The sequence below is a fragment of the Magallana gigas genome, chromosome 10 (assembly GCF_963853765.1).
Source record: "Magallana gigas chromosome 10, xbMagGiga1.1, whole genome shotgun sequence".
Taxonomy (NCBI): domain Eukaryota; kingdom Metazoa; phylum Mollusca; class Bivalvia; order Ostreida; family Ostreidae; genus Magallana; species Magallana gigas.
This window is the reverse complement of record NC_088862.1, coordinates 5,916,089-5,940,235: the sequence shown is the minus strand read 5'-3', so window position 1 is coordinate 5,940,235 and position 24,147 is coordinate 5,916,089. Positions and strand designations below refer to the sequence as shown.

Genomic DNA, 24,147 nt, shown 5'->3' with positions numbered 1-24,147 from the left:
AGTTAGTGACAAATGTTACTGGACTTTGTAGTATGGCTTAATGCCCAATGTAAGAATTTTGAGAATTTTTCAAATAACGCGCATGACAGTGCACACCCAAAAGGAAGGCATTTATCAAAATAATAGCAATCTTGGAACTTGATACCAAGTAAGCAGAAATCACTGGAATGAATAGGAAGTAGCCGAAAGGCGGACTTTAGGTCCATCTTACCGATCAGGCAAGCTGGACCTTGCGACTGTACAAGAGTAACTGCTTCGTCAAAAGAAGAGTACTTAACTGAACAATATTTGGGGTCAATGAAGTCATTAATATTGTTTTCTTCCGGAGCAGACAAATGAGTAATTAACCTCCAGCCGCCCGATTTTTTGGGAACAATGCCAATTGAAGAAATGCGCAAGTTTGAAAAGGGTCTGACAGGATAAGGACCAGCCATTCTACCTAGCTTAATTTCTTGATATAATATATTTTTAATTTGATCAGGGTGTTGCTGAGCGGATTTTAAATTTTTTGATTCAATGAGGGTTCTAGGGCATGCGAAGTTGAGTTTAAAACCCTTTGAAAAACCTTGTAATAGAAACTGCTTGTCCTCTTGATGGTAGTAGTTTTGAATGTACATATGTAATTGCTCAACTATTATTGGGGTAGCTCCTAGTTGCCATTTGTTTATATTGTCTTGGACCTGACATATGTGGTTGGGCGTGGCGAGGTCTGGTGAAGTTGAAGCGGGGGGGGGGGGGTGATGGGCCAGAGATTCTAAAATGTGCGGAGCCTGGGCTCCGAAAGGGCTTATTGTAGGCGGGTGATGCGTTGCTGTGAGCTTCTCGCCTTTGTCGAGCACAGTGAACTTGGGGGTGTGAACCGGAGCAATACATGCATAGGTGAGAGTAAAAGCAGGACTGGCGAGAACAATAGCCCTTAAACTTGTAATCGTAGCACTTGTGTGAAGCTGTGGGGTTGTTTGTTGTTGAGGCCATGTAGATAAGCCAAAGCCCTGAGTCGATTACTGACCAGCTAATTGATGGATCGAAGTCTAAATTGCTTGACATAATCAAGCCAGCCTTGACTGTTAGGGTTGCGGGAAGCCCCTGTGCGAATGATGTCAATATATTTAAGCAAATGGGGGGGCTTTGTCAATATGGCCATAGATGTAGATGCCGGCGAACACAAGCATTGCATCGGTCCACCTCTCCATGGAAGTTAGTTTGCCTGGTTTTTGTGCATTTGAAACAATGGCCAGCTGGCCGTATTTAACTGTAAGTTTATGGTGGTCAGCATCAGAGGAGTCTGAGCCTGATTGCAACATGTTGGCTAAGTCAATGTATTCCCCCTTAAGTATCTTTTGTTTAATTGGTTGCGATACATGATTCCCAAGAGAGGACCCTACGCTAACAAGGGGTTGAGGTGAAAATTGCATGCTCGCAGTACCTGATATATGCAGGCGTTGTATGTCTTGAGTGTCGGAGATTAGCGTCGGAATCGGTGCTGCAATAGATACGACTTCTGTCTGTAGGAATCCACAGGGAAAAGACATGGGTGCTGCAACTAACTGATGTTGTGGTCCAGCAGTGGGGGAATTAGGTACCGTGGTTGGAGCTGAATTAAGAGGTTCCGCATCTTTGCGGGCCGGTCTGCGTGTCCTAGAAGTGGGTGGCCTTGCCGGGGTATTTTTTGATTTGACTTTTGGCATAGTTCTACAATGTTGTATAACAATTTAAGCCAATTGTTACAATTTAGTTATATTAATAATGTAGCAATACTGACAGTGTACTGCTATTTATTGGCATAGCTTTACAATGCTATATAACACTGATAAGCTAAGTGTACCAATGTAATGTTGCGACGATATATATAATTATATAATATAATGATTACATGATTTACGTTTTATGATAATAAAGTAAGTAACATATGTATAATAATAATTGAGGTTATAAATGATGTGTTGTCAAAACAATGGAACTTTTGTGTGTAACAAAATACTGCACCCCACGTGGTGTAATTCTATCACACAAAGGGAAGTGCAACGTTACCCAATTATCGACGAAATAATTGTCGAAATACGGCCATATGAGTTGAATTGTATGAGAGCCAGTACTTACCGTGATTGGAGATATACTTAACCCCTATGATATGTGAAGATGTTTGTCGATGACGCCAGATTCCCTGGATTCTCAACGTTGAATTTTTCAGGGATGCAATGTGATGGATGGGTAGAGAAGAAAAGGATGTTGAACCCGATATTAATCAGGTCAATCTAACCCGATTGATTTGTAAAAGCCAACTCCGTCAAAATATTTTAGTGTTAATATAATTAGTTGTTGTTACTTGTATAAATGAATTTATCTGTAGGGATAAATTCCATTAACAAAATGTGCAATGCAGAGCTATGTTTTCCAATCCGAAACTTATTGTAACGTCAGTTCAATATGGCATTGTTGGTGTTATAGTGCTGCATTTATAGGCTTGATTGGTAAAACTCCTTTAAGAATCAAGAGACAGGAATACCCAAAATTTGCGAAAATCACAGGAATTCTCTCGAAAACTAATAAACGTGAGCATTCAAACGAGTGCGAGTTACAATACTTTCATATCTCTGAAGAAATGACCTAATTCGTTAGCCTTAGCAAAATTTGTAGAGGATTTCAGATTTTAGTTATTTTAATTATCTCCGATAATCAAAAATACGCGAATTAGTCAAATTTATTTATCCAAAATGCGTGACGTTCTTGAAATAACACATTTTATCTGTTACTCATATGTTTTTCTTTGATTCTTGCGAGAACGTGAGAACGCTATTTGCAATGTTTGGAATGTATTGTGGGTCGAAATTTATTGACGCCGAAAAATTTTGTCGGATCAATGTGCTAGAAAACCATTGTGACGTCACACCATTAAATTTACAATGTGCACATATAGTCCTTAATTTTATTTATCTTTCTTATTCTAGTGAAAGCGTAAAATGGGAAACCATTTTTACAGGATGGTCCGATAAACAGGGCATTACTGGTCGAGTAATTGACCCCCCCCCCCCCAAAAAAAAAAAAAAAACCGGCAAGATTTATACTATAAAAATATAAACATCGTTGATTTGAGGGTGTATAAACATAAAACAAACGTAGAACCAATCTTCTCATCACATTGCATTTTATTTATGTTTGTAATGATGACCAAAAAAAATCATAAAGGATTTGCTTAAAAGAATTTGCTGAACTGTATGTACATATTGTCATAACTAACTACATGGTTTATGCTGTCGTTTTGCTTTCCTCGTAGCGACTCCGGGGAAAATACTCTGTCCGAAAAATCCCTGATACTATAACTGAATGGAAAGGATCTGCTATATGTATGAATTCTGCTTCCGGTCTTGGAATATCATACATTTCCGGTATCACGGCCTTCCAGCCTTTCTTCCTGTCCTTCACACTTCCGTACTCAGCTGTCCGGAATGAGGAAGTTCCTGTCCTTGTTACAGTCTTCAACTATCTGACGCAATGCCTTGTGGTAAGAATCCCATTTATATATAAAGATTTTATTAAGCTTGTTAAGGAAATCAATAGAATTTATATCATTGTAAGATCCATCATGATTTGTGTATAAATAAAAAAAATCTATAATGATGAATAACATTTGATTTTTTTTCTATAAAACAAAATTATAAAACAAATATATGCTCATTGAAAGTCATATACATGTATTGTAAGACGATGTAAATAAATTCCAATCCGTAGCAAAGATCAGAGAAAAAATCATCAGAAATTTCCATTAAAGTCAATAAAAAAAGAAATGCCAGCAATATTTTGTTAGATTTTGAAAAAAGAATCTTTCCCATTTTTCAAAGTGAAATATAAAGAACATCCTTCATTGTGGATTTGACAACCCCCAAAATTTGTGTTTGTTGGGGGAAATCCCCGAAACTTACACCAAAATTAAAATATGAAACGCTGCTGTTAGGTCTTAAACTTTCCAATGTTAATAACGATTGATCATGTACAACATTCAGATGAAGGTGTCTTTAAGAGACTCAATGGAGTTTAGGCTCAAAAACACGATTTTCATGAAAACCAAGACCGTTTGTGTCTGTGGGGGCGAATCCAATACTCTGCATTATCTGATTATCCCTCTGAAAATTGGGGAAATCAGCATCCAAGCTGAGGTAAGATTTGCTTGATAAGATAACAATGCAATAACGATAATATGAGTTATGAAGATGATAGTAAGTTGCAACATTTCCATTTTCATCGCTTTCCTGTGATCAATCTTAAACTATTCGGTGTAAAAGAGTCATAATAAATGGTTAAGTATTGCTTGGCATAATCGCAATTTTTTTATTTACCAATACAAAGGTGAGATTTATAAGGAATGTCATGATTGTCCTTATTTTGAATGTTTTAATAATCCCTTTTATGATGCATGATGACAAAAATATTACAATTAATTTTCTTAAGTTTGGCTCATTGTATTTCTTTCACCGTCATTTCTATTTTGGTGACAATTCGGTTTTTTACAGAGAGTAGCATCGTTTTTAAAAGTAAGGGGAGGGGGGGGGATCATCCAGAAAATCTTGCCAAGGAAAAAAAAAGGGAAAACCGGTTTCGTTTCTAAATTTTTAAAATCCTAATCCGTGTGTGTGTGTGTGGTGGGAGTGGGGGAAGCAGCTATACTTTTAACTTCGGTGTTTATTTTCCTATTTTCAATTCAATTTTTTAATGGTCCCAGAAAAGGTGGGAGGGGGGGGGCAACTCCATGTTATTTCAATTTTTTGTATGATAATTAAGAAAAACTCTTTACTCTTTACTGCGCTACGTGCCTGTTTAAACGTTTTTCTAGATTTTTTTTTTGTTTGTTGTTAGTGTCTGAGAACTCTTTCAGGCTGAATCCATTGCTGATGACGGAACGTGCGGTAACAGTTCGGTTAGTAGCGATGCAGCAGGGGTGTCCGACGCCGTCCGGCGACAACTTCAGGTAGATGCAGAGGGACTAGAAAACGAGTATACATATTCTTCTTTTGTATGTCCATCAGGTGAGTGAAATATGCGGTTAGGTTATTTCCTTCAAGCTGATACATGGACAACAAAGAGTTTTATTTACATTGTAAATTACTTTCTTTGTGCATGTGATAAAAATTGACAAATATTTTATGCAGGGGAACCCGGAACTTTGACAGAAAATATACAATTGCAGCTTCCTTTTAATAGAATCCAAGACTCTGAAAGAGGATTTATGAACATCATTGGTAAATATTTATCCTTTACAGTAAAATGATTAATTTTAGAGAAAATGTCATAATCGTCTTCCTTTTCCCCATGTTGACCAGGTGATGTAATTGGACCTGCTCTTAAGAATTTGAAGGGCCTGCTGAAAATGCCTTATGGCTGTGGCGAACAGAATATGGCCGCATTTGCTCCGAATATCTTCCTTTTACAGTATCTCTACAACAACAATATGGACGTGAGTCGTGTGTTAGACGATGCACTGAGATACATGAGAATTGGTATGTTTTTTTCTTTTTAGGACAACAAACGATTAAATCTTAAATGTGTTATTTGCGTTGCTAGCGCGCGGGAAGGGAACTATCACAAAAGGTGCGAAAAGAATTGAGAAGAATAAATTTCTTATCTGCTTCAAAATTCAAAAATAATGGGATTCCCTGGTGCTCTTTATTCGTAAAAAAAGTACTTTCAATTGTGATAACGTTGTTTTTTATGGAATGTATTTTCACTGCAGACGCTTTTCCATGTTGATGTGTTTTTTGGTATGAATATATGCCTTCTTATGTAAAGGTGATTTATTTTATCAAATGTTGTTCTTATTTCATCTGAAAAGGTCACTTTGAATAAAACATATTCATTTTTAGACGGGGTCATATGACCCCGTTTATTGGTTTACTGTCAGCCGAAGTCTCAAACCGGAAGACACGCGTAGACCACATGAATTGAGTCTACGCGTAAGAAAATAGTGCAGAGAGTTTTCATGCATTTTAGTAAATATGTATTAAAATGATCTACTTTGATATAGTTGTTTGATTTTCCCGGTTAGTAGTAATTTTTAAAATTTTTCCTTGGGGTCTTATTTTACATAACATACCGTTGTATCAATTTTCCATAATTATGAAGGCCGGGATTGAGTAAAATTTAGACAAAGTATCAGACAATTGCAAAAAAGCCGAATTAAAATGCAATGTAGATTGTAACAACTAATTCAAAGTCATAAATTTTGGAAGCATATTCGAGGAAATCCATGACAATTACAAATTCAAACTTTCAAGACCCCGTCTTTCAGTACTCTAAGTACTTTGATTATTATAAGCAGATTTGAATAACTATCTTCAATTCTAAATCGTATATTAGCCAAAAACTTGCTACATTTTATGTCCAGCTCTACTTTGAAAAACAATGCATATATACTTTTAGATATATATACTTACAACTGTATGATTGAAACGTTTAATAAAGAAAACTTCACGTTATGAAAAAAAAATCTTTTATGCCTAGAAACATCTTGACGATTGATGAAATGATGGATTTGTTTTCTTTAGGTGATAATAAAAAAACAGCTATAGCATTTGCAGGGGAAAATAAATCTGTGTTTTGTTTACAAATTAATTTATCTGAAGAACGCCGCAATCAAATAATAGTTATTACTATTGACAGATGATAATACCCTTTATGTGACGTGTGAATTTATTTCATGTATGTCTTTTTATATACATGTAAATCTTTATATGTTTATTGTTTCTGTCTGTTCATCTGAAATGTTTGACGACGTGTTATGTAATGGCAGGTGCTACCTCTTGGTCTTATTTGCTAAATTTAACTGTCCTGCATTATGCAAAAATCTTAACCAATCAGAAAAGCCCCAAAGGTCGCGCATTTGTTTGTCTCTGGGTCATCTTCATGTTTGCGTTTTTATATTTTGTATATCCCACCCTTTTTTGATGATTGGCGTATCAGGGCCATATTTTTCTATGTTTTCTATGTAGGGGGTCAGATGCTATATTATATGTTGCCAAATATTTTGAATATGTATCAGCGGTGTTTTTCTAGTCTCGTCTGACCCCCTCAATATTTACTGTTTTTTACATCTTTGTCACTTATTTGAATCAATGGCCTATTTTCATCTTCAACTATTGTTTTTTGCCGAAAATAATTCTTAGCCTATTTGGGCGTGGCTTCACCTATTACTTACAAACAAACAATGAAGTCACGTGATCTGAGAAGCCACGCTGATTGGTCAAATCCTATCGAATTCTCAGAATCGGTTTAAAAATAGAACATTGACCCAGAGGACAAACAAATACGCGACCTTTGGGGCTTTTCTGATTGGTTAAGATTTTTGCATAATGCAGGACAGTTAAATTTAGCAAATAAGACCAAGAGGTAGCACCTGCCATTACATAACACGTCGTCAAACATTTCAGATGAACAAACAGAAACAATAAACATATACAGATTTACTTGCATATAAAAAGACATACATGAAATAAATTCACACGTCACATAAAGGGTATTATCATCTGTCAATAATAATAACTATTTTATGTTCCTTTGTTATTAAGAGGCAAGACGACTGCACTAGATTTTGTTATGAGAATAGAAACACATAACATAGTTAAAGATGAAAAAGGCCATTTATTTAAATAAATGACAAAGATGTAAAAAAAAAACCCAGTAAATATTGAGGGGGTCAGACGGGACTAGAAAAACACCGCTGATGCATTTTCAAAATATTTGGCAACATATAATATAGCATCTGACCCCCTACATAAAAAAACATAGAAAAGTATGGCCCTGATACGCCAATCATCAAAAAATGGTGGGATATACAAAATATAAAAACGCCACAATCCAATTGCAAATTGGTTCCCCCCACCCAAAGGTTATAAACTTTTACTGAAGATGAAACACACAATTTTAATGTATAAGCGTTAAATGAATTAAGTGACATGAAAAATATAGTATGGTTTAAACAATCCTTTTTATTACATTTTAAATGTAGATTTTTCTTCATTTCAGTTTGTCATTTTCATATTTAAAGCGTTCTTTCATCAAACGGGCATTTCATTTTCATTACCTTAAAATATTAAACTCTTTGTTCTCTATTTACAAATCGCTAAACACTAGAAATTGATAAATATCGTGAAGTTGGATTTTTGGTTGGGATATGATTTTGGCCTATTTTCGCGATTTTAGGAAATTCATCAAAATCAAAATTATTAAATTTGAGTACTTACATGTATATTGACAAACATATAGTTTTTAAGTCTAACTTTGAACACAATTTGGGAAGTCTGTGGGCATAATCAAAAAGAACAATTGTTAGTTGCATACAGTGTTACAAATACAAATGTACAATTGATAGTAAGCAAAAAAAAAAAAAAAAGAAACTATGGTTAATTAAAACTAAACATCATTTTGAATGAAAGAAGTATTTTACTTTTCTGACCCTTCAGTTGTGTTATTAACCCCAGTGATAAGGGTGTTAGCTTGTGTTGTTTTAGGAGACATATGACCATTTCCGACTTAGGTGCAAATAATTTCTGACAAATGGGATCTTCCCCAATAATTAGATTAAAATTGATTGATATTAACGTATACTTTTTTGAACCATATATTAACTTATGCTAGATTTTTCTGTTAAAAATATTAAATGAGTCGAGATAGAAAAATATATTTTTTTTGCTGTTGTAAAGGCGACTTATGAGTTTTGCTTATTAAAAATAACATGTACATGTACTACTCTGCTGATAATAATAAACCGTCAGTAGGTTTTTAATGAAGGAAAGGGATTCACCAAAACTATGTCCGCCAAAAAGTGATATTTCTTGTAGGCTCAAATTCGCCAAAATTATATCCCGCTTAAAAGGATACTTATTTTATTTCTCTTTGAGAAAATTGCTGATATTGAAAAGTTTCGCTACATCTATTTGTCAATCTCCGCTAACGCTCAAACAAATAATTTGTAATTTAAATGGCCACACAAGAACTTAACTCTTTTTAAAAAACAAATTGCATAAAAGCACAACCTTTATATAAAAAAAATCCATCTTTACATGAAATTAACAACCACCTTTACATAATCAAAGTACTGAGAGTACTGAAAGACGGGGTCGTGAAAGTTTGAATTTGTAATTGTCCTGGATTTTCTCGAAAATGCTTCCAAAAATTATGAGTTTGAATTAGTTGTTACAATCTATGTTAATTCGGCTCTTTTGCAATTGTCTGATACTTTGTCTTAATTTTACTCAATCCCTGTCTTCATAATTGTAGAAAATTGACATAACGGTATTTTATGTAAAAAAAAAAGACCCTGGAGAAAAATTTTAAAAGTTACTACTAACCCGGAAAATCAAACAACTATATCAAAGTAGAAAATTTTTATCATTATATTTATTCAATTTTGTGATACCAAGGGAAAATCCGCAAGTCGGACGGTATCCGTAATAGAAGTTTTATGAAAACCCCCAATACTCTAAAACTGCTGAATTAACAAACAAAGTGAACATTTGGATACCGATAACAAACACAGGCACCTGACGTTAGAAATATTATTTTTTACAATAAGGTTCCAAGAACATAAACAATAAAAAGATTTGTCACGGTCGCCATTTTGATTTTTAAGACCGACTTATCTGACACGATTTTCTTCATTTGCAATTCATGAAAAATTAATAGGTGAAAATAAATCCGTTCGCCGCTTGCTACTTCTTTGTGTAAACTCGTGCATCATCTACACGAATTACAATACAACCGTTCCTTTCATTAAAAATCATACTCCGAAAATCAGAGACATAAATAACAGAGATTGGCAACTCTGCCATTAGCGTGTAAATGTTACGGGACCAACCTCACTTTGCGAACTACAAGTGCAACAGCAATCTTGTATAAGTCATTTAATTTGAACCTGATAGTGAACATGAAAATGAACCTGTAAATATGTTTAAGATTGTTTTATTCATAAAATATTTACAAAAACTTTTTATTTAGTTTTTAAATTACTTTTTTAAAACTTATTGACTTTCACAAAGTAATGGTAATGCATTACTTTACGCATGTAATGGTAATTTAATGCATTACTTCAAGAAAATTAAGTAATTGTAATGGTAATTTAATGCCCTAATTCATGAAGTAATGGTAATGTAATGCATTACTTTACAATGTAATTCACCCCAAGCCTGATTCCAACTAAGCCGGAAAACATAAACATTAACATTAAACTTGGTTTTTCAATCGATAAGATTGTATATTTTATATGAGGTATTAGTCTTCCAAAATGTATAATCTATTATAGATTTCGATTACAATGCATTGTTTAAAATTTAAATTCAGTTTAATCAGCTAAAGAGCCAACGAACGAGAAGGCAAATTCAGACTTTTTTTTTCTTTGTACAAAATTCTTCTAGAGGGGAACAGCAGTCATACCGCAAGTAGACTGGAAGACAATGAAACGCCTATTTAATTTGTAAAACATCTGTGTATAACCCGTCCCGATTTTAACTTCGGCTTGCGCATGAAGTTTGGTAGCATTTAGGTGAAAGATTGTCAAAATAAAGTGCACAACTTTTCAAAAATGGCACATTACGTTTGGGAACTTTAATTTCGATTCCACCATCTACCACTTCTATTGATTAATGAGCTCGTACACCAAATTAATCTTCAACGGCGTTGTGCATTAAGTTACGCAACTCATTCCACATTTGAACCCGAGCAAGAATATTTTGATCAATAAAACTATTTGTTTATTTTCTAAATAGAATTTTGTTTATAAACCGAGGACTTAAAGATTCAATGCGTGTTTTTATAATACACATTTACTGAAATGCATGAAAACTTTCTGCACTATTTTCTTACGCGTAGACTCAATTCATGTGTTCTACGCGTGCCTTCCGGTTTGAGAAGCATGACCTTGTCCTGAACAAGTTATATTTAACAAAATATACATATTTCCTTTTATATGAGGTAGATGTAGTGCTCCATTGAAGTCCGTATACATTCCGCTATAATTTTGCAATTGTTGCATATGCATTCTTTTATAAATTAATCTAAAATGATGACTCTTGCTATTAATAATAATTCAGCAGTTTAATATCATTTTTTTTTAATTTTCCAGATGCATATATTAATTGTTATTTTTTTACTTAAAAACTGTTAAGGTTATCAAAGACAACTGAAGTACAGACACAAAGACGGATCGTATTCCGCATTCGGGGAGACAGATGGCAGAAGCGGAAGCACATGGCTGACGGCATTTGTCGTAAAATGTTTGGGACAATCACAGAAGTACATCGATATTGATCAAACTGACCTTTACACCAGTATCGCTTGGTTCAAACGTCAACAAAATGAGTTTGGCTGCTTCCCCAAGGTTGGATATACCCATAGCTACTACCTGAAGGGGGGTTGGGGGAAGGGCAACGACGAAGAGGGGACTCTCACAGCATTTGTACTTATAGCCATGTTGGAAGCAGGACTCCCGAAAAATGTTAGTTTCCAAGCATACACATGCTTTGTCAGAATGAACATATTAAAAAGTTTGTTAGCTCACATGATCAAAATTTGTCCGTTGTCTGGCGATGTTGCTGGCGTCGTAAACTTTTCATATTGCAGCTTCTTCTTCAAAACCATTTAGCCAATTCCAAGCAAACTTTCAAACATTTTTGGCTGAAGGGAATTCATATGAATTCACGTGTTTCCAAACGAATGGCCACGCCTTGTTAAAAGGGGTGATACTATTGAATTAAAAATAGTTTCCATAAAAAATATCAAGGCATATTGCATTGCAATTAATCAAATTAGGTGGAAACATCCTCAGACAGTAACGATTCAGGTTTGCTTAAATCAGCATTCCTGGGGGGGGGGGGGGGGGATTAAGGCCATTTTTACATAGAAATAAACAGAGAAAATATTTCAAAATATTCTTCACATAATTTAAGTAAGATGAACACATCTTCAGGCAGTGTAGATTCAAGTGTATTCGAATCATAATCCATAGGAATATGTATACATAGAAAATGTTTGAAAAATCTACTTCTGAAAACAATTTAATCTGAAAAGCTGTATCTTTGATGGGTGCATCCTCAAGTAGATTCAAATAAGCTCAAATCATGTGTCCAGGACTAGGGTGGGTTCGATTTCTTATGTAGGTCTATCATAGAGAAAACATATCGTTGACAATCTACTACCGTAATCAAAAAACCCATAGGCCAGAAAAAAGTAATCCTGTGTTGAAGAATCTTTAAATAGGGTGGATAAAAGTAGATATAGGTTTGTTCAAGTCATGATTACTGGGAAATGGGGTGGGGTGATTTTAATATAGGATTAAATAGACTTAAAAATAGTTGGCCAGAAAAATTGTAAAATAATGTTTAAACATGCGTAGTTTATTCAAAGCATTGGGTAAGATGTGGTCACAATGGGTTTGAATATTCACATAGGAAATTACAGAGAAAAACATTTTTTTCTCAAAATCTGAAAACAATGAAAGGAGCTGAATGTTTGAATTAGAATTAAATGGAGAAAACCCAATTGTATTTAAAAACCAAGATATATACCCTTGAGATTTTCTGTATTTAACATTCTAAAAGAGTCTTTTGTTTGCAATTGTTGTTTAGGTAAGCGGTGTGGCCTCATAGTCTCTTGTCCTAATAGGATTCAAAGGTAAAATGTTACATTTGTCTTAAAAATGGATAAATTTTCTGTGATTATTCTTAGGACCTCGCCGTTCGAAGTGCTATTCGTTGCCTTGACCGCCAGGATGTCAAGAACACCTACTTGTTGACTCTCATGGCGTATGCCTACTCGCTTTATGACATCAACTCCGCAAGACGACTAGAAATTATGTTCCTGCTGCGGTCTAAAATGAAGAGAATAGGAAGTAACGCACCCTTTCAATCATTTTGAATTCAATAAAAAAAAAAAAATGTTTATTGTTGATAGCATTGGGAAGTTATCATTACAATTGAAAAACTTAACTTTATTTTATAGTTGATATGATTTACTGGTCTCGATATCCTCAACCGAAGGAACAAAGTCAAGATTTCCTTGATTTTTCCTATAAACACGCATCTTCAGCGGAGGTGGAAATGACGTCATACGCATTGCTAGCTATGACAGTTGGAAATCAGTCTATGGCCGCCGGCTATATTGCACCAATTGTCCTGTGGCTCACCAGACAAAGAAATGCACAAGGTGGCTTCAGTTCAACTCAGGTATTATTCATAAATATGTGTAAACTATTTCCTAACTTTTTTCGCGGACGATCTGAAAGAATAAAAAAAAGGTTTTAATTTAGAACATAAAATATTTCTAAGAGAATTTTTTTTTATTTTGCCACATTTACTCACAATGGGTACACTCAAAAAGTGTTCTGTTTAAAATGTGAAGCTTTACTTTTTAACCACAACTTGTAAGAACGAATTTTAAGTGACACAAAATCCTAACATAGTCATTTGATAGTAACAAGTTAATGTGCAATATTAAATGTTATTGTTGTAGGACACCGTTATTGCTTTACAGGCCCTTTCTGTGTATGGAAGTTTGCTACACAATGGTGAGACAAATGTCACAGTAGTAGTCACTGGAGATCAGATGTCTTCAACGTATAACATCAGCAATGAAAATAGACTAATTCTTCAAACGGTGCCCATCTTACGCTTACCAAATGCACTGAATGTGACAGTGCGGGGAGTGGGATGTGCCTTAGTACAGGTATCCATTAGTAACAGAAAAAACCTACTCGGATTTTGTTAATTTCTAAGATTGAGTTTATTTTGTAGAAGATTGTATGTCTATACATCTACTTGTCCTGTTGTTTGATATTTCAAAGCGTTAAAGTATAACTTTTATTGTAGAAATTTGAAAAAAGGCATATTAATTATATAAGAGCTGTAAAATTTACAGTCATTCGATTTATCTAGTACAAACAGTAAGGCATTGGATTTACATCATTTCCATAAATACAGGTTTGACCTATGGTGTTAATTACAATAATCTGAGCTTTGATTAATAGCCAATCACCTTCAGAAATAGTTTTGCCATGATTCTACTGGAGGTTATAAATTCAAAGATTTATATTTAAAAGTCATTGTTATTCATTTAAACATTGTCTGATAAAAAGTCGTTTCCTTTCAGGCAAACGTGAAATACAACACTCCAAAGGTGAAGGCTGATCCGGACTTTGCTTTGAATGTCTCAATCCGCAGATCTCAGCAAAAACATAGCCATTGTTCCAAAAGAATTATCAATATATGTGCAAGGTACATTTAATATCATTCGTGTTAAGGCATCATTTGTCAACCAAGCAAGTAGAAAAATGTAATAGAAACCTATTATTTCATTTTGTTAATGTAAATGTCAAAAGGGTTAAGACTTATTGCTTCTATATCAAAAACTTATAGTCAAGCATGCTCAAGTAGATTTGGTTTACACCAACACAAAATGCCTTTTAAAAGCATCCTTTGTGCGTGATGATCTTTGCTAACATTTTTGGTTTGTTGAATTTGTAGAGTGTGGCAAATATTTTCCAACGAAACAGGCTTATACTTAATAACGGTTTAAATATCATTTCCTGATTACATAATACTGCTTGAATCGCGAAGCATTTCCTTAAGAGCGTTTTTGAACCCTTAATATATTATTTCTTGGTAAGCCAAACATCAAAACACTGATTATATAATAAAGTTGAATTCAAAAAGCGACGATGATAAGGTGAGCATCACTTGTATTGATGCATTTAATACTTGTGTTCAAAATCAGTCGTGTTTAAAAAAAACTAGTGCATACATAATAATGTACGTCTTTATGATAATAAAAAAAGAATAGATATACACATATTCTGTAAGAATAATTTTTGAATGTGCGTTATAACGACATCCCAAAGCATCATCATGATTCAAATATTTATTGTTATAATCTTGAAGTTTAATACCTTTTCTCTTATTATTATAAAACATTTTACGCTAAATTGCTTTGTTCTTACTTGATTTATAAAAACATGTATTAGCCTGATCAAAAGGTTATCATGTACACTATTGAAAATTTAGGCAATTATAAAATTAAAAATTATGAACCCCACAATATTTGTTCAGATATTAATGGGAAAAGATTTGTTAAAAGTGGTTTTATTTCTAGTTATAACGGTAGAAGTGGTCGAACGAAGATGGCGATTGCTGATGTCAAAATGCAGACTGGTTGGATCCCGGTTTGTATCGAACGCTTAATTATAAACAAATATAATAAACTTTACATGTTTTAATCTTGACGAGTTACAGTCTTAGTTAATCACCCTTCTTCTCCATACACTTTTCGGGGTCTAACAAGTATCGATATGAGGTCATCTTCACACGACCTTTACTTCCGACTAATCAGGAAAAGGCTTCCACTGCTTTAGAAAATCTAAAAGGAGAGAGACAATTAATGGGTTTTTGGGAGTTGATTTTAATCAACTCTCCTATGCAGTTAATCAGACAAACCGAAAGTGAAACAGTGTTTGGACCTCAGCACAAATCATTGCTGCTGACAAGACTTGGTTCTTGAAATAATTGATGAATTCTATGTAATGTATGCTAAAGCATTGTTTTTCAAGGAAACTTATTTATATATACCTTGAAAATAGTCAGATTTTAAATGGTACGAACAATTTAAATATTTTTTATAGTCGTATGTATTCCTACGCCAGAGTTCAATATAGTCTGGTTCAACTCGACGCTCGGCTGTCTCCGTAAATCCTTGTCGGAGATTTACGGTGTCAGCTGAGTGTTTAGTTGAAAGAGACTAGATCTTTAAATATTATTTAACATTCATATGGGGGTTTCCGACATTCTTGTCGAAAAAGTCAAAAAATTCATATTATAAAAATGTGCGTAATTCAAATTAGAAAAGACATGTACTTGTCATAGAAAATAACATATCATTGATTTCAAAATAAATAAATAAACATGGACAAAATCAACTCCCGTCAGTTCTTCTGTACTTTGATTTTTCCATGTATTATCCAGTATTGAAGAGCTACACCTCACATAAAACAGATAAACGAATGTATATAATTGGTTTGCATACTTAGATTCTATGTAAATGTAGAAGTCAAGTGAAGATGACCTCTTATCGGCCGAATGTATGGTGAAGAGGGGTGGTATTATTCAGACTGATTGATAATGATTTATAAAATCTTTTAAAAATTTGTGTGTCAAAAATTTAAGATGATGTTTCAGACTTATAGATGTATAACCATAATCAGTCGCACGCGATTTAAATAAAAGGAAAAAATTAAATAAAATTGCTGCAGGTGTTTTGTTTCGTAACTGATTTGTTTATACTATCTTAATGAATAGTTATCTTTCAATTTTACAGGTTATCTCCGATGATATTAAAAACACAACAGGCCTTCAAAAATATGAAATCGACGGAAATGTTGTCCACTTTTATTTTGAACACGTGAGCTATTTTCATTCTCCTGAATGCCAGCATGATTGCGTTTATTTACCTTCTTACTTTATATTTATTTAAATTTTGTAATAAATACTCAAAACGTTGAAGTTTTACAGCCAGGTATAAAGATTATGTTGTTCTAAGCAACAAAATAAATACTAATGAATTATATATTTAAAACGTGCAGATATGTTGTTGCATATTTTTTGTTTTTGGGGAGAGGGGTGGTGGTTGTTCTCTCTCTCTCTCTCTCTCTCTCTCTCTCTCTCTCTCTCTCTCTCTCTCTCTCTCTCTCTCTCTCTCTCTCTCTCTCTCTATATATATATATGTGCGAAGTGTTGTCGTTGACAAATACGTAGGATAAACTTTTATAAGTACAATTTGTTTCAAATCTTAATATTTATGTTTACCTAAGGAAGCTTGTGATTTAATTGCAGATTCAATATTGTTGTCAAATTAGTCTGTATATATTTTATTTGACTTACATGTATTAGACCCCCAGTCAATAGACTGCAATATATTAGATCTGAATACTAATATGGAATAAGGTGATAAAACAATTATTTGATGTCGTTGGCCAAGGGCATTTGAACACACTGAGCTGTCCAATGCACATCGGGAAAATATAATGGTCTACTGACTATTCATGCATTATAAAATTGTACAATATTTGTAAACTGTATATCGGTAAGATCGAACTATGAATTATCAATAGCGAATTTTCATGTGAACATTTTGTACGTGTATTGCTTCCTTTATCAAAACATTTAACTTTTTTTCATTTTATAGGCATTTGTATCATTTGTTTTAGTTTGATGCAGAACAGAAGTGTTTTAACTTAGATGTAGTGCAGGAAATTGAATTAAAGAACCCTCAACCAGCTTACGTAAAGATATATGACTACTATGACACAGGTGATAAACAAAATGTTTTTTTTATTTCTTGCAAGGACCTTGTATGAATATATATCTACTTTAAACTTGAAAAGCGTACACGCGTTTAAATAATTAGATTTCAATTTTAAACGCATGCTTTATAAAACGTTTGAGTGAAAAAGATATTAGCAGTGATATAGGTTTCACTTATTAATCTTTTCTACATAGATTCATCAGTTACTAAAGAATACGACATGAAAACAATACGTGGGACGCCGGAAAAACGTCGTCTAAGTAAGCCATCTTTTATGCAGCTTCGGGTACCATTCAGACATACAGCAGAATATGATGCACTAGCAAAAAAAATGAAGGCAATTAAATACAAGATTTTTGTTCTATGTTTTTAAGGGTAAGGTATTTAAATCAGGCTTCTTTTTTCTAATGCTTATGACCTTATCTTTTCAGATATTGCACATAAACCGGTAAGTACTGAGAAAAGGGAAAATGTATGAATTTTTGATTGAAGATTATTGTTCCGACTTGGTCCTTATGGATATCAGAATTCTTGTTGACTTTGCTTTTATTATCCAATTTAACCGATGCACTGTTTTATTTCCCTTTGATATTATTTTGGCGCTGCGTTAGATTTAAAAACAAATTACTTAAACCTGATTGCATTCTTTTCATCACCTTTTCATTACCTGTAAATTAAAAAATTGTTTTGTATAAATAATTAAATGCCTATCTCCTTACTATTTGGCTTCCTCTCAGGAAATAGCTGCTGCCTGGGAGGGGGGGGGGGGGGGGTTAATCCTGCTATCGTACTCATAACCTGTAAAGAAGTAAATAATAATTATATTATAATAATATTATAATAATAATTATATGACATACAAGGAATTTGAATTACTATCATAAAACTTGCGGTGCTTTTTTAATTCTTTGATTTCTGCTTGCTGAAATACATGTCTTGATTGCTTAACAATTTCGCAGCACTGTTAAGGCTTGCTATGAAAATATCAGCGGATTTAAACGTTCATAAAAACGATACATCTATTATTACAAAATATTTATGTTATTTTATTATGATATAAATGTGATATTAAATGAAAGAGTACATTGAATGCTACTTTGGATGACACTTAGTGTGGTCCCCTGAATTGATGGTCACGTGATATGTGTTGATAATTCTCCCCATTGGAGGTCATAAACAAATTTCAATATTACAAGGGCATACCCTTTTTTGAGTGAAAATTTTAAATGATAATTAAATTCTACTATTCTAGTAGATTCTGAAAAGTGCTGCTTCTTTGTATAGAGTTCATCTTTTATTAGAACAAATATCAAAGAAATGAGCTCCGGTTGGAATTTATATGACCTTCGCTTATTATTTTACGTATTTAATAATTCATTCTGTAGATCTTATTGAAGCAGCAGCACTTTTTATTAATTTTGACATTACCTTAATTAATATCTAAAAGATCAAAATGATCTGTTAAGTGTATGCCCTTGTAAAAAGTGTATTTAGATAGGCTTCCTTATGTCAAACACATCGAACTTGTACATTAAACACTCTAAAGGAGAAATAATACACGCTCTAAAAAATAATCAAATGCCGAATCAAAACAAGCATAGTAGATTGTATTTAATGGTATAATAATTGTTTTATGATTATGATCCGTTCATTTATAAAATGCATTTCTCAAAAAAATGATTGATCCGCTTCTCTCTACACATAATATGCGTCAAAATTTACAATATGACGTCACATCGACAAGTGCACCGCGATCAGTCTTTTGTTTATATTTATTGTTGTTGGACTTATTTGACTACAAAGTTGCACGCATAGGTAATTTTTAATGTAGTTTAATGTTTTCGTACCCATAACAAGTGGAAATTACTTTATTAATTATCATTTTTAACGACTTGTTGTTTTGTGTGATGTCATAGTTAACATTTCCCGTACTTTCTGGTCGGCGCGACCACAAAGTAGTCCTTAACAGTGCTGCGTTACTGTTAAATTTCCATAAATATTTTTATAATCAAAAAAAGACAACAACTATACAATACTGCACCGAGACAGTTGTGGTAAATGATTTATTTAACGGCATTTGTTATAAATATCATCACGTGACCAGAGCAAGTCCATTTACCTGAGTTGAGCATTTGTATATTAAGGTGACATTTATTGAAAAAAAAATGTTTTATAGTTTAAATCAATATGTTTTTAGTCAACATTTATAGTCCTTGTGGTAAATACAATGGAATCGTCATTGTTCGTCGGGAACCTATGTTTGCATTCGTCAGTTATTCTTGCCCATAAATTTGCATCCCCAAGTACGCATATACTTGCATTTGTTTAATATTTATCATAATAACACCGCTGTTATGTCATTCCTTTGTTACGGCATTCTAGAATTTTACCTGTGACAGTCCGATAATAGTGAGATTTTTAATATCAGACCGTTACCAGTGGTTACAGTATTGATATCCTTCAAAATCGGATTGTATCAGGTTTATCAACAATGAATTTTAATAGCGGTGTCTTAAGTACAATGTATGCCTTACATGTAAACACTTCTGTATGAAAACATATTAGACAGTTCTCACCCAAATGGGCCTCGAAACTGTCCGCTTATTTTCATACAGAACTTTTTTCTGCAAATATCTATTGTATACTGGGAAAGATTTGCCACTGTTTTATTTTCGCCCCTTTCGCCCTCCTTGTCAGTGGGCTAATGTAAGACTGGGCGACCTAAAAGGTCTCAAATTATCTCTCTTTAATCACAACTATGTCATGGCGAATTCAAAACGGGGCAAAACTGTTTGCAAGTGGAGAATGGCAAAAATTACACGGGGCGAAAATATTCCTGTATACAGTTTTAAATATATCCCGAACTTGCTACCAGAAACTATGTCCCCACGAACCAGGAAAATTCTGTTTACCAATTAACATTGACCCCTACGAATAAAAATCACTCCACAGTATTTGAAGGTATCTATAAAGTCTGCGTGCTCATTTCCAAAACAACAAATCACTTGAAAAAAGATTTCTTAAAATGTTTGTTGGTTTAACTGAATGTTAACTTTATAGTTTTTGCTGTGTGTTCGATTAAACAGTGAACGCGAGTTGAAATTTGAATTCAAATGTATAGATTATTCCTATTTTATACTTATTCGGTTGTTAAAGGTCAATACAACTAGTGGTATTCTTAGTGGATTCTTTCTGATGATATGGAAACATATTAAAAAAAAGTAAAAAGATACACATTTTGTAAAATGTTTTTTCTTTAAATCTACTGTAAAAGACCATAAATTTCTTTTCTTTTTTTATAACTTCTAATGTGTACATTTATGCCTTTATGTTGAGTCTTATTACTTAAAATGAATGTTTGTACATTTCGAAATGCTAAATATTAATATTCGCCTCGGGAAATAGACTTGCTCTCGGGGGATGGAAAATCCCTCAATGGTATATTATTACTGTTATTACACCGATACAAACAATCAATCAATAAAGTTCAAATTAATATAACTCTTGATGTATCCAAAACATTTTAACATTAAAATAAATAAAATTAAATTGCACGCGCGTCGTATTGTGACGTATACTGTAGGCAAGTTATGTTATACGATAAAGACGAATAAAAATAGCCAATTAAAAATGACATAACTAGAATTAAATTATATGGTTATGAATATTTACGATTTTATTCAGAATATTTCGGAACTTTTCCTTTATCTAACAGAAAGTGCCCCGTATAGGTGTGCATCAGTGCATTAGACCTTTTGCAGGGAATCAGTCTGTTTACGGCGATTTTCAGGATATCAGCGAAATATATCGAATTACCATGATAATATATTTACATTTTTCAGTGTTTTTGCCTATGATAACACAATTTATCGATTTTGTTCTATACTGTCCAAATAAATTCAAATGACATATGGGGCGCAAGCGAGGATTGCCTATTTATATTCAAATATTTAATCGTACAATTGATAAAAATCATAAAGGTGTAAGCAACAAGGTATTATTCTTTGAATATTATAAGGCGTCAATTTCGGCAGGGGCGTGATAAAATCGATCATAAATGCCCTTGGGCTTTATTGGATTCCTTATTCCTTACATAGTGATAAATAAGTAGAGGTAAAATAATATATGTTGACAATTTTATCATGAATAATGCATGTTATTATTAACATCTCAAAATGTTTTTAAAGGGCTGCCCAGTTTGTACAGAGCCTATGGAAGCCGAAAGTGAAGAGTTAAGAGATTTGGTTTGCAGTTCTACAAGAGGTAAGATTTAAAAACATTTTGTCGATTTCCTCGATACATTTGACGTGAAAGTTTGTCAAATCTTTTGTTTAGTGCAAAAAATTGATCTTGTTATAAAGTAATTTGCTTAATTATATTTTGAAGGGGCTTAATCCCGATTTTATTTTTCTTCAAATTTTACATTTCCAGTTTTGAGAAGATTTCCTAGAGTGTTAATGATGGTCATCTAAAATATTACCGTCCGTTTTTTATTTATTATATAATAAGCAAGATACAGAGCAAACAGTTTTAAAGCACGTGCCATATTTTTCTTTACAAAGGTTGTCTAACAATGTCAAACATAACAAAACAAGTTTTTTAAAGAGCTTGAAAAATAATGTGGAAGATAGTTAAAATCATATTAAAAATAAGTGTGTATAAGATTATCACAACAGTGAGACAAAATGTGGAAATGACGTCATGAATATTGTCTTATTTTGACAAATTGATGTTTTGTAGCAAATATGGATGTTTTCCGATATTCTATTTAAACATTTCTGTGAAACATCGAGCGCAGGATTGCCAAAGTACCATTTTTACAATTTTTAGTATGTTGTGAATTATCATATGAAGAAAAACATATGTGTAAATCATACTTTAGCAGACCTGCGCCCTATACTTCCGAAGGCAAAATATATAGACAATAATAACATATTTTCATTTTCATAGATAAACAGCAAATGAGCTATGATTACTAAAATCAAGATTAGCGTGATAAACATCCTCTGTACAATTATTTATAAAGATTTGATTTTTATACGATACTGTTTAAAAATTGGTTAAAATTAGGGGCATATATTTGACAATACCAAATATAGTCCTTTGAAAAGTAAAATTGAAAAAATCATGACAAGACTTCCAGGTCATTAAGGAAATGTTAGTCGCCGATTGTATCATAAATATGTACAGCATACGAAGTGTAATCTTTCACTACACAGAGAAATTACGGGTTTGACATTGGCATTTTAAAAGAATATTTGAATTTTGTGTAATATTTATCGTTCAAAATTGTCAAAAATCTTGATTATGCACTGTTTAAAAAATATAAAACTTGCTTTTTGTTTTAAAAACTAGTTTTCAGTGCAGAGAAGACTCACCCTCCCAAGGAAGATGACGTTTTTGAAGATTTATTTTTCATTACAAATACTACCCAGCGATCGTCGGATTACCATTTGTCGGTGAACCGTGCTTATAAGGACAGAAAAAGGGTGTCAATATATGATCGCGGTTCGGAACAAAGGTTACTTAATATGAAACGCAGAGAAGATTTAAATTTTACGAGAAGAGAGTTTATCCCTTCTTTGGTTCGTTACCGGATGTACCAGGAATGTATCTGCGATCATCTGGATAAGATAGGTATCAAAACCAAAGAAACATGATTTCTATTAATTAGCTGGTTTTCAATCGGTTTGTGAATTTGTAAGGTGATGTTGCTAAATTTATTGCTTTTTTAAGTGTTCGACTGTTTCGTTAAGTTTACGTAGTAGTAGGTAAATCATTTTTATTCTTTGTTTAAAAAAAGCCCACAAAAAACTCCAGCACCTATTGTCACTTACCTTTGTAAACCTTGGTTATTTTAGTAATAAACAACAAGGCTTGTGTGGCTCAGCAACTTTTTATCCTCGGTGGTAAATGTTATAGATAAATAAATAAATGGCCCTGTAAAAGTATTAATACAAGAACCATTAAATATAATGTAACTATAATCATCTGATGTATAAACCATAAACATCAAATATTTAATAAGTTATGATAGATATATATACGAGGGTTGATCCAAAAGTAATGTCATAGATGCGATAAAATCGTGAAAAATTTGCTTAAAGTGACAAAAACTTGTGCTTTGATATATCTACCTATTTCAGTTCAAATCTAAAAATTTTCATGCATTGTGATAATTATTTCCGAAGAAGATATATTTTATAAGAGCGCAGTGTAATGATAGTCGCCGCACGCTAGTAACGTAAATTCTAGCTCATTGGCCTTCTGGTAGAATCTCATAATTTAGTACTCTATACAAATTGGCCACGATGCTCTTAACACATTGTCTTTGTCAATTTTTTTAATAATGTAACAGGCACGTAGCATCGGGGGGGGGGGGGGGGGCTGCCCCCCCCCCCCACTTTTTCTCGCAGCAACAATTTTTTTAAAATTTACATTTAAAAAATGGAATTATCATTTAGTTGCCCCCCCCCCCCAACTTTTTTGGGAGTATGTAAAAAAATTGATATGAAAATAAGGAAATGAGTAGTGAAATTGAAGTTATATAGTAGCGAGCCCCCCCCCCCCCCCCCCACCCACCGATTAGGATTTTGAAGATTTTGGGAAACGTAATATTTTCCTTTTTTTTTTTTTTTTTTTTTTGCTTGTCAAGATTTTTTGGATGAGTCTGGCCCCCCCCCCCACTTTCAAAAACGATGCTACGTGCCTGTGTAACAAACTACTCTTTTTGCAATCGATGAATATATTGAACTATCTAATGTGCGATCACTTTGTCCAGGTCTCTTCAAGAAGTCATGAACGCAGCTTTAAAAT

General features: G+C 33.3%; 1 protein-coding gene across 1 annotated transcript in view; it reads left to right on the top strand.

Annotated features, from left to right (window-relative positions):
* LOC105342482 (alpha-1-macroglobulin) overlaps window positions 1–24,147 on the top strand; it is a 49,986-nt gene that overhangs the window by 24,157 nt on the left and 1,682 nt on the right. Inside the window, 18 exon segments of the mRNA XM_066074023.1 lie at window positions 3,275–3,294; window positions 3,297–3,502; window positions 4,002–4,154; window positions 4,871–5,021; window positions 5,145–5,234; window positions 5,316–5,492; window positions 11,151–11,479; window positions 12,709–12,871; window positions 12,982–13,205; window positions 13,492–13,704; window positions 14,128–14,252; window positions 15,127–15,196; window positions 16,345–16,428; window positions 17,234–17,336; window positions 17,526–17,591; window positions 17,763–17,779; window positions 21,519–21,594; window positions 22,687–22,968. Coding sequence (XP_065930095.1) covers window positions 3,275–3,294; window positions 3,297–3,502; window positions 4,002–4,154; window positions 4,871–5,021; window positions 5,145–5,234; window positions 5,316–5,492; window positions 11,151–11,479; window positions 12,709–12,871; window positions 12,982–13,205; window positions 13,492–13,704; window positions 14,128–14,252; window positions 15,127–15,196; window positions 16,345–16,428; window positions 17,234–17,336; window positions 17,526–17,591; window positions 17,763–17,779; window positions 21,519–21,594; window positions 22,687–22,968 — 2,549 coding nt within the window.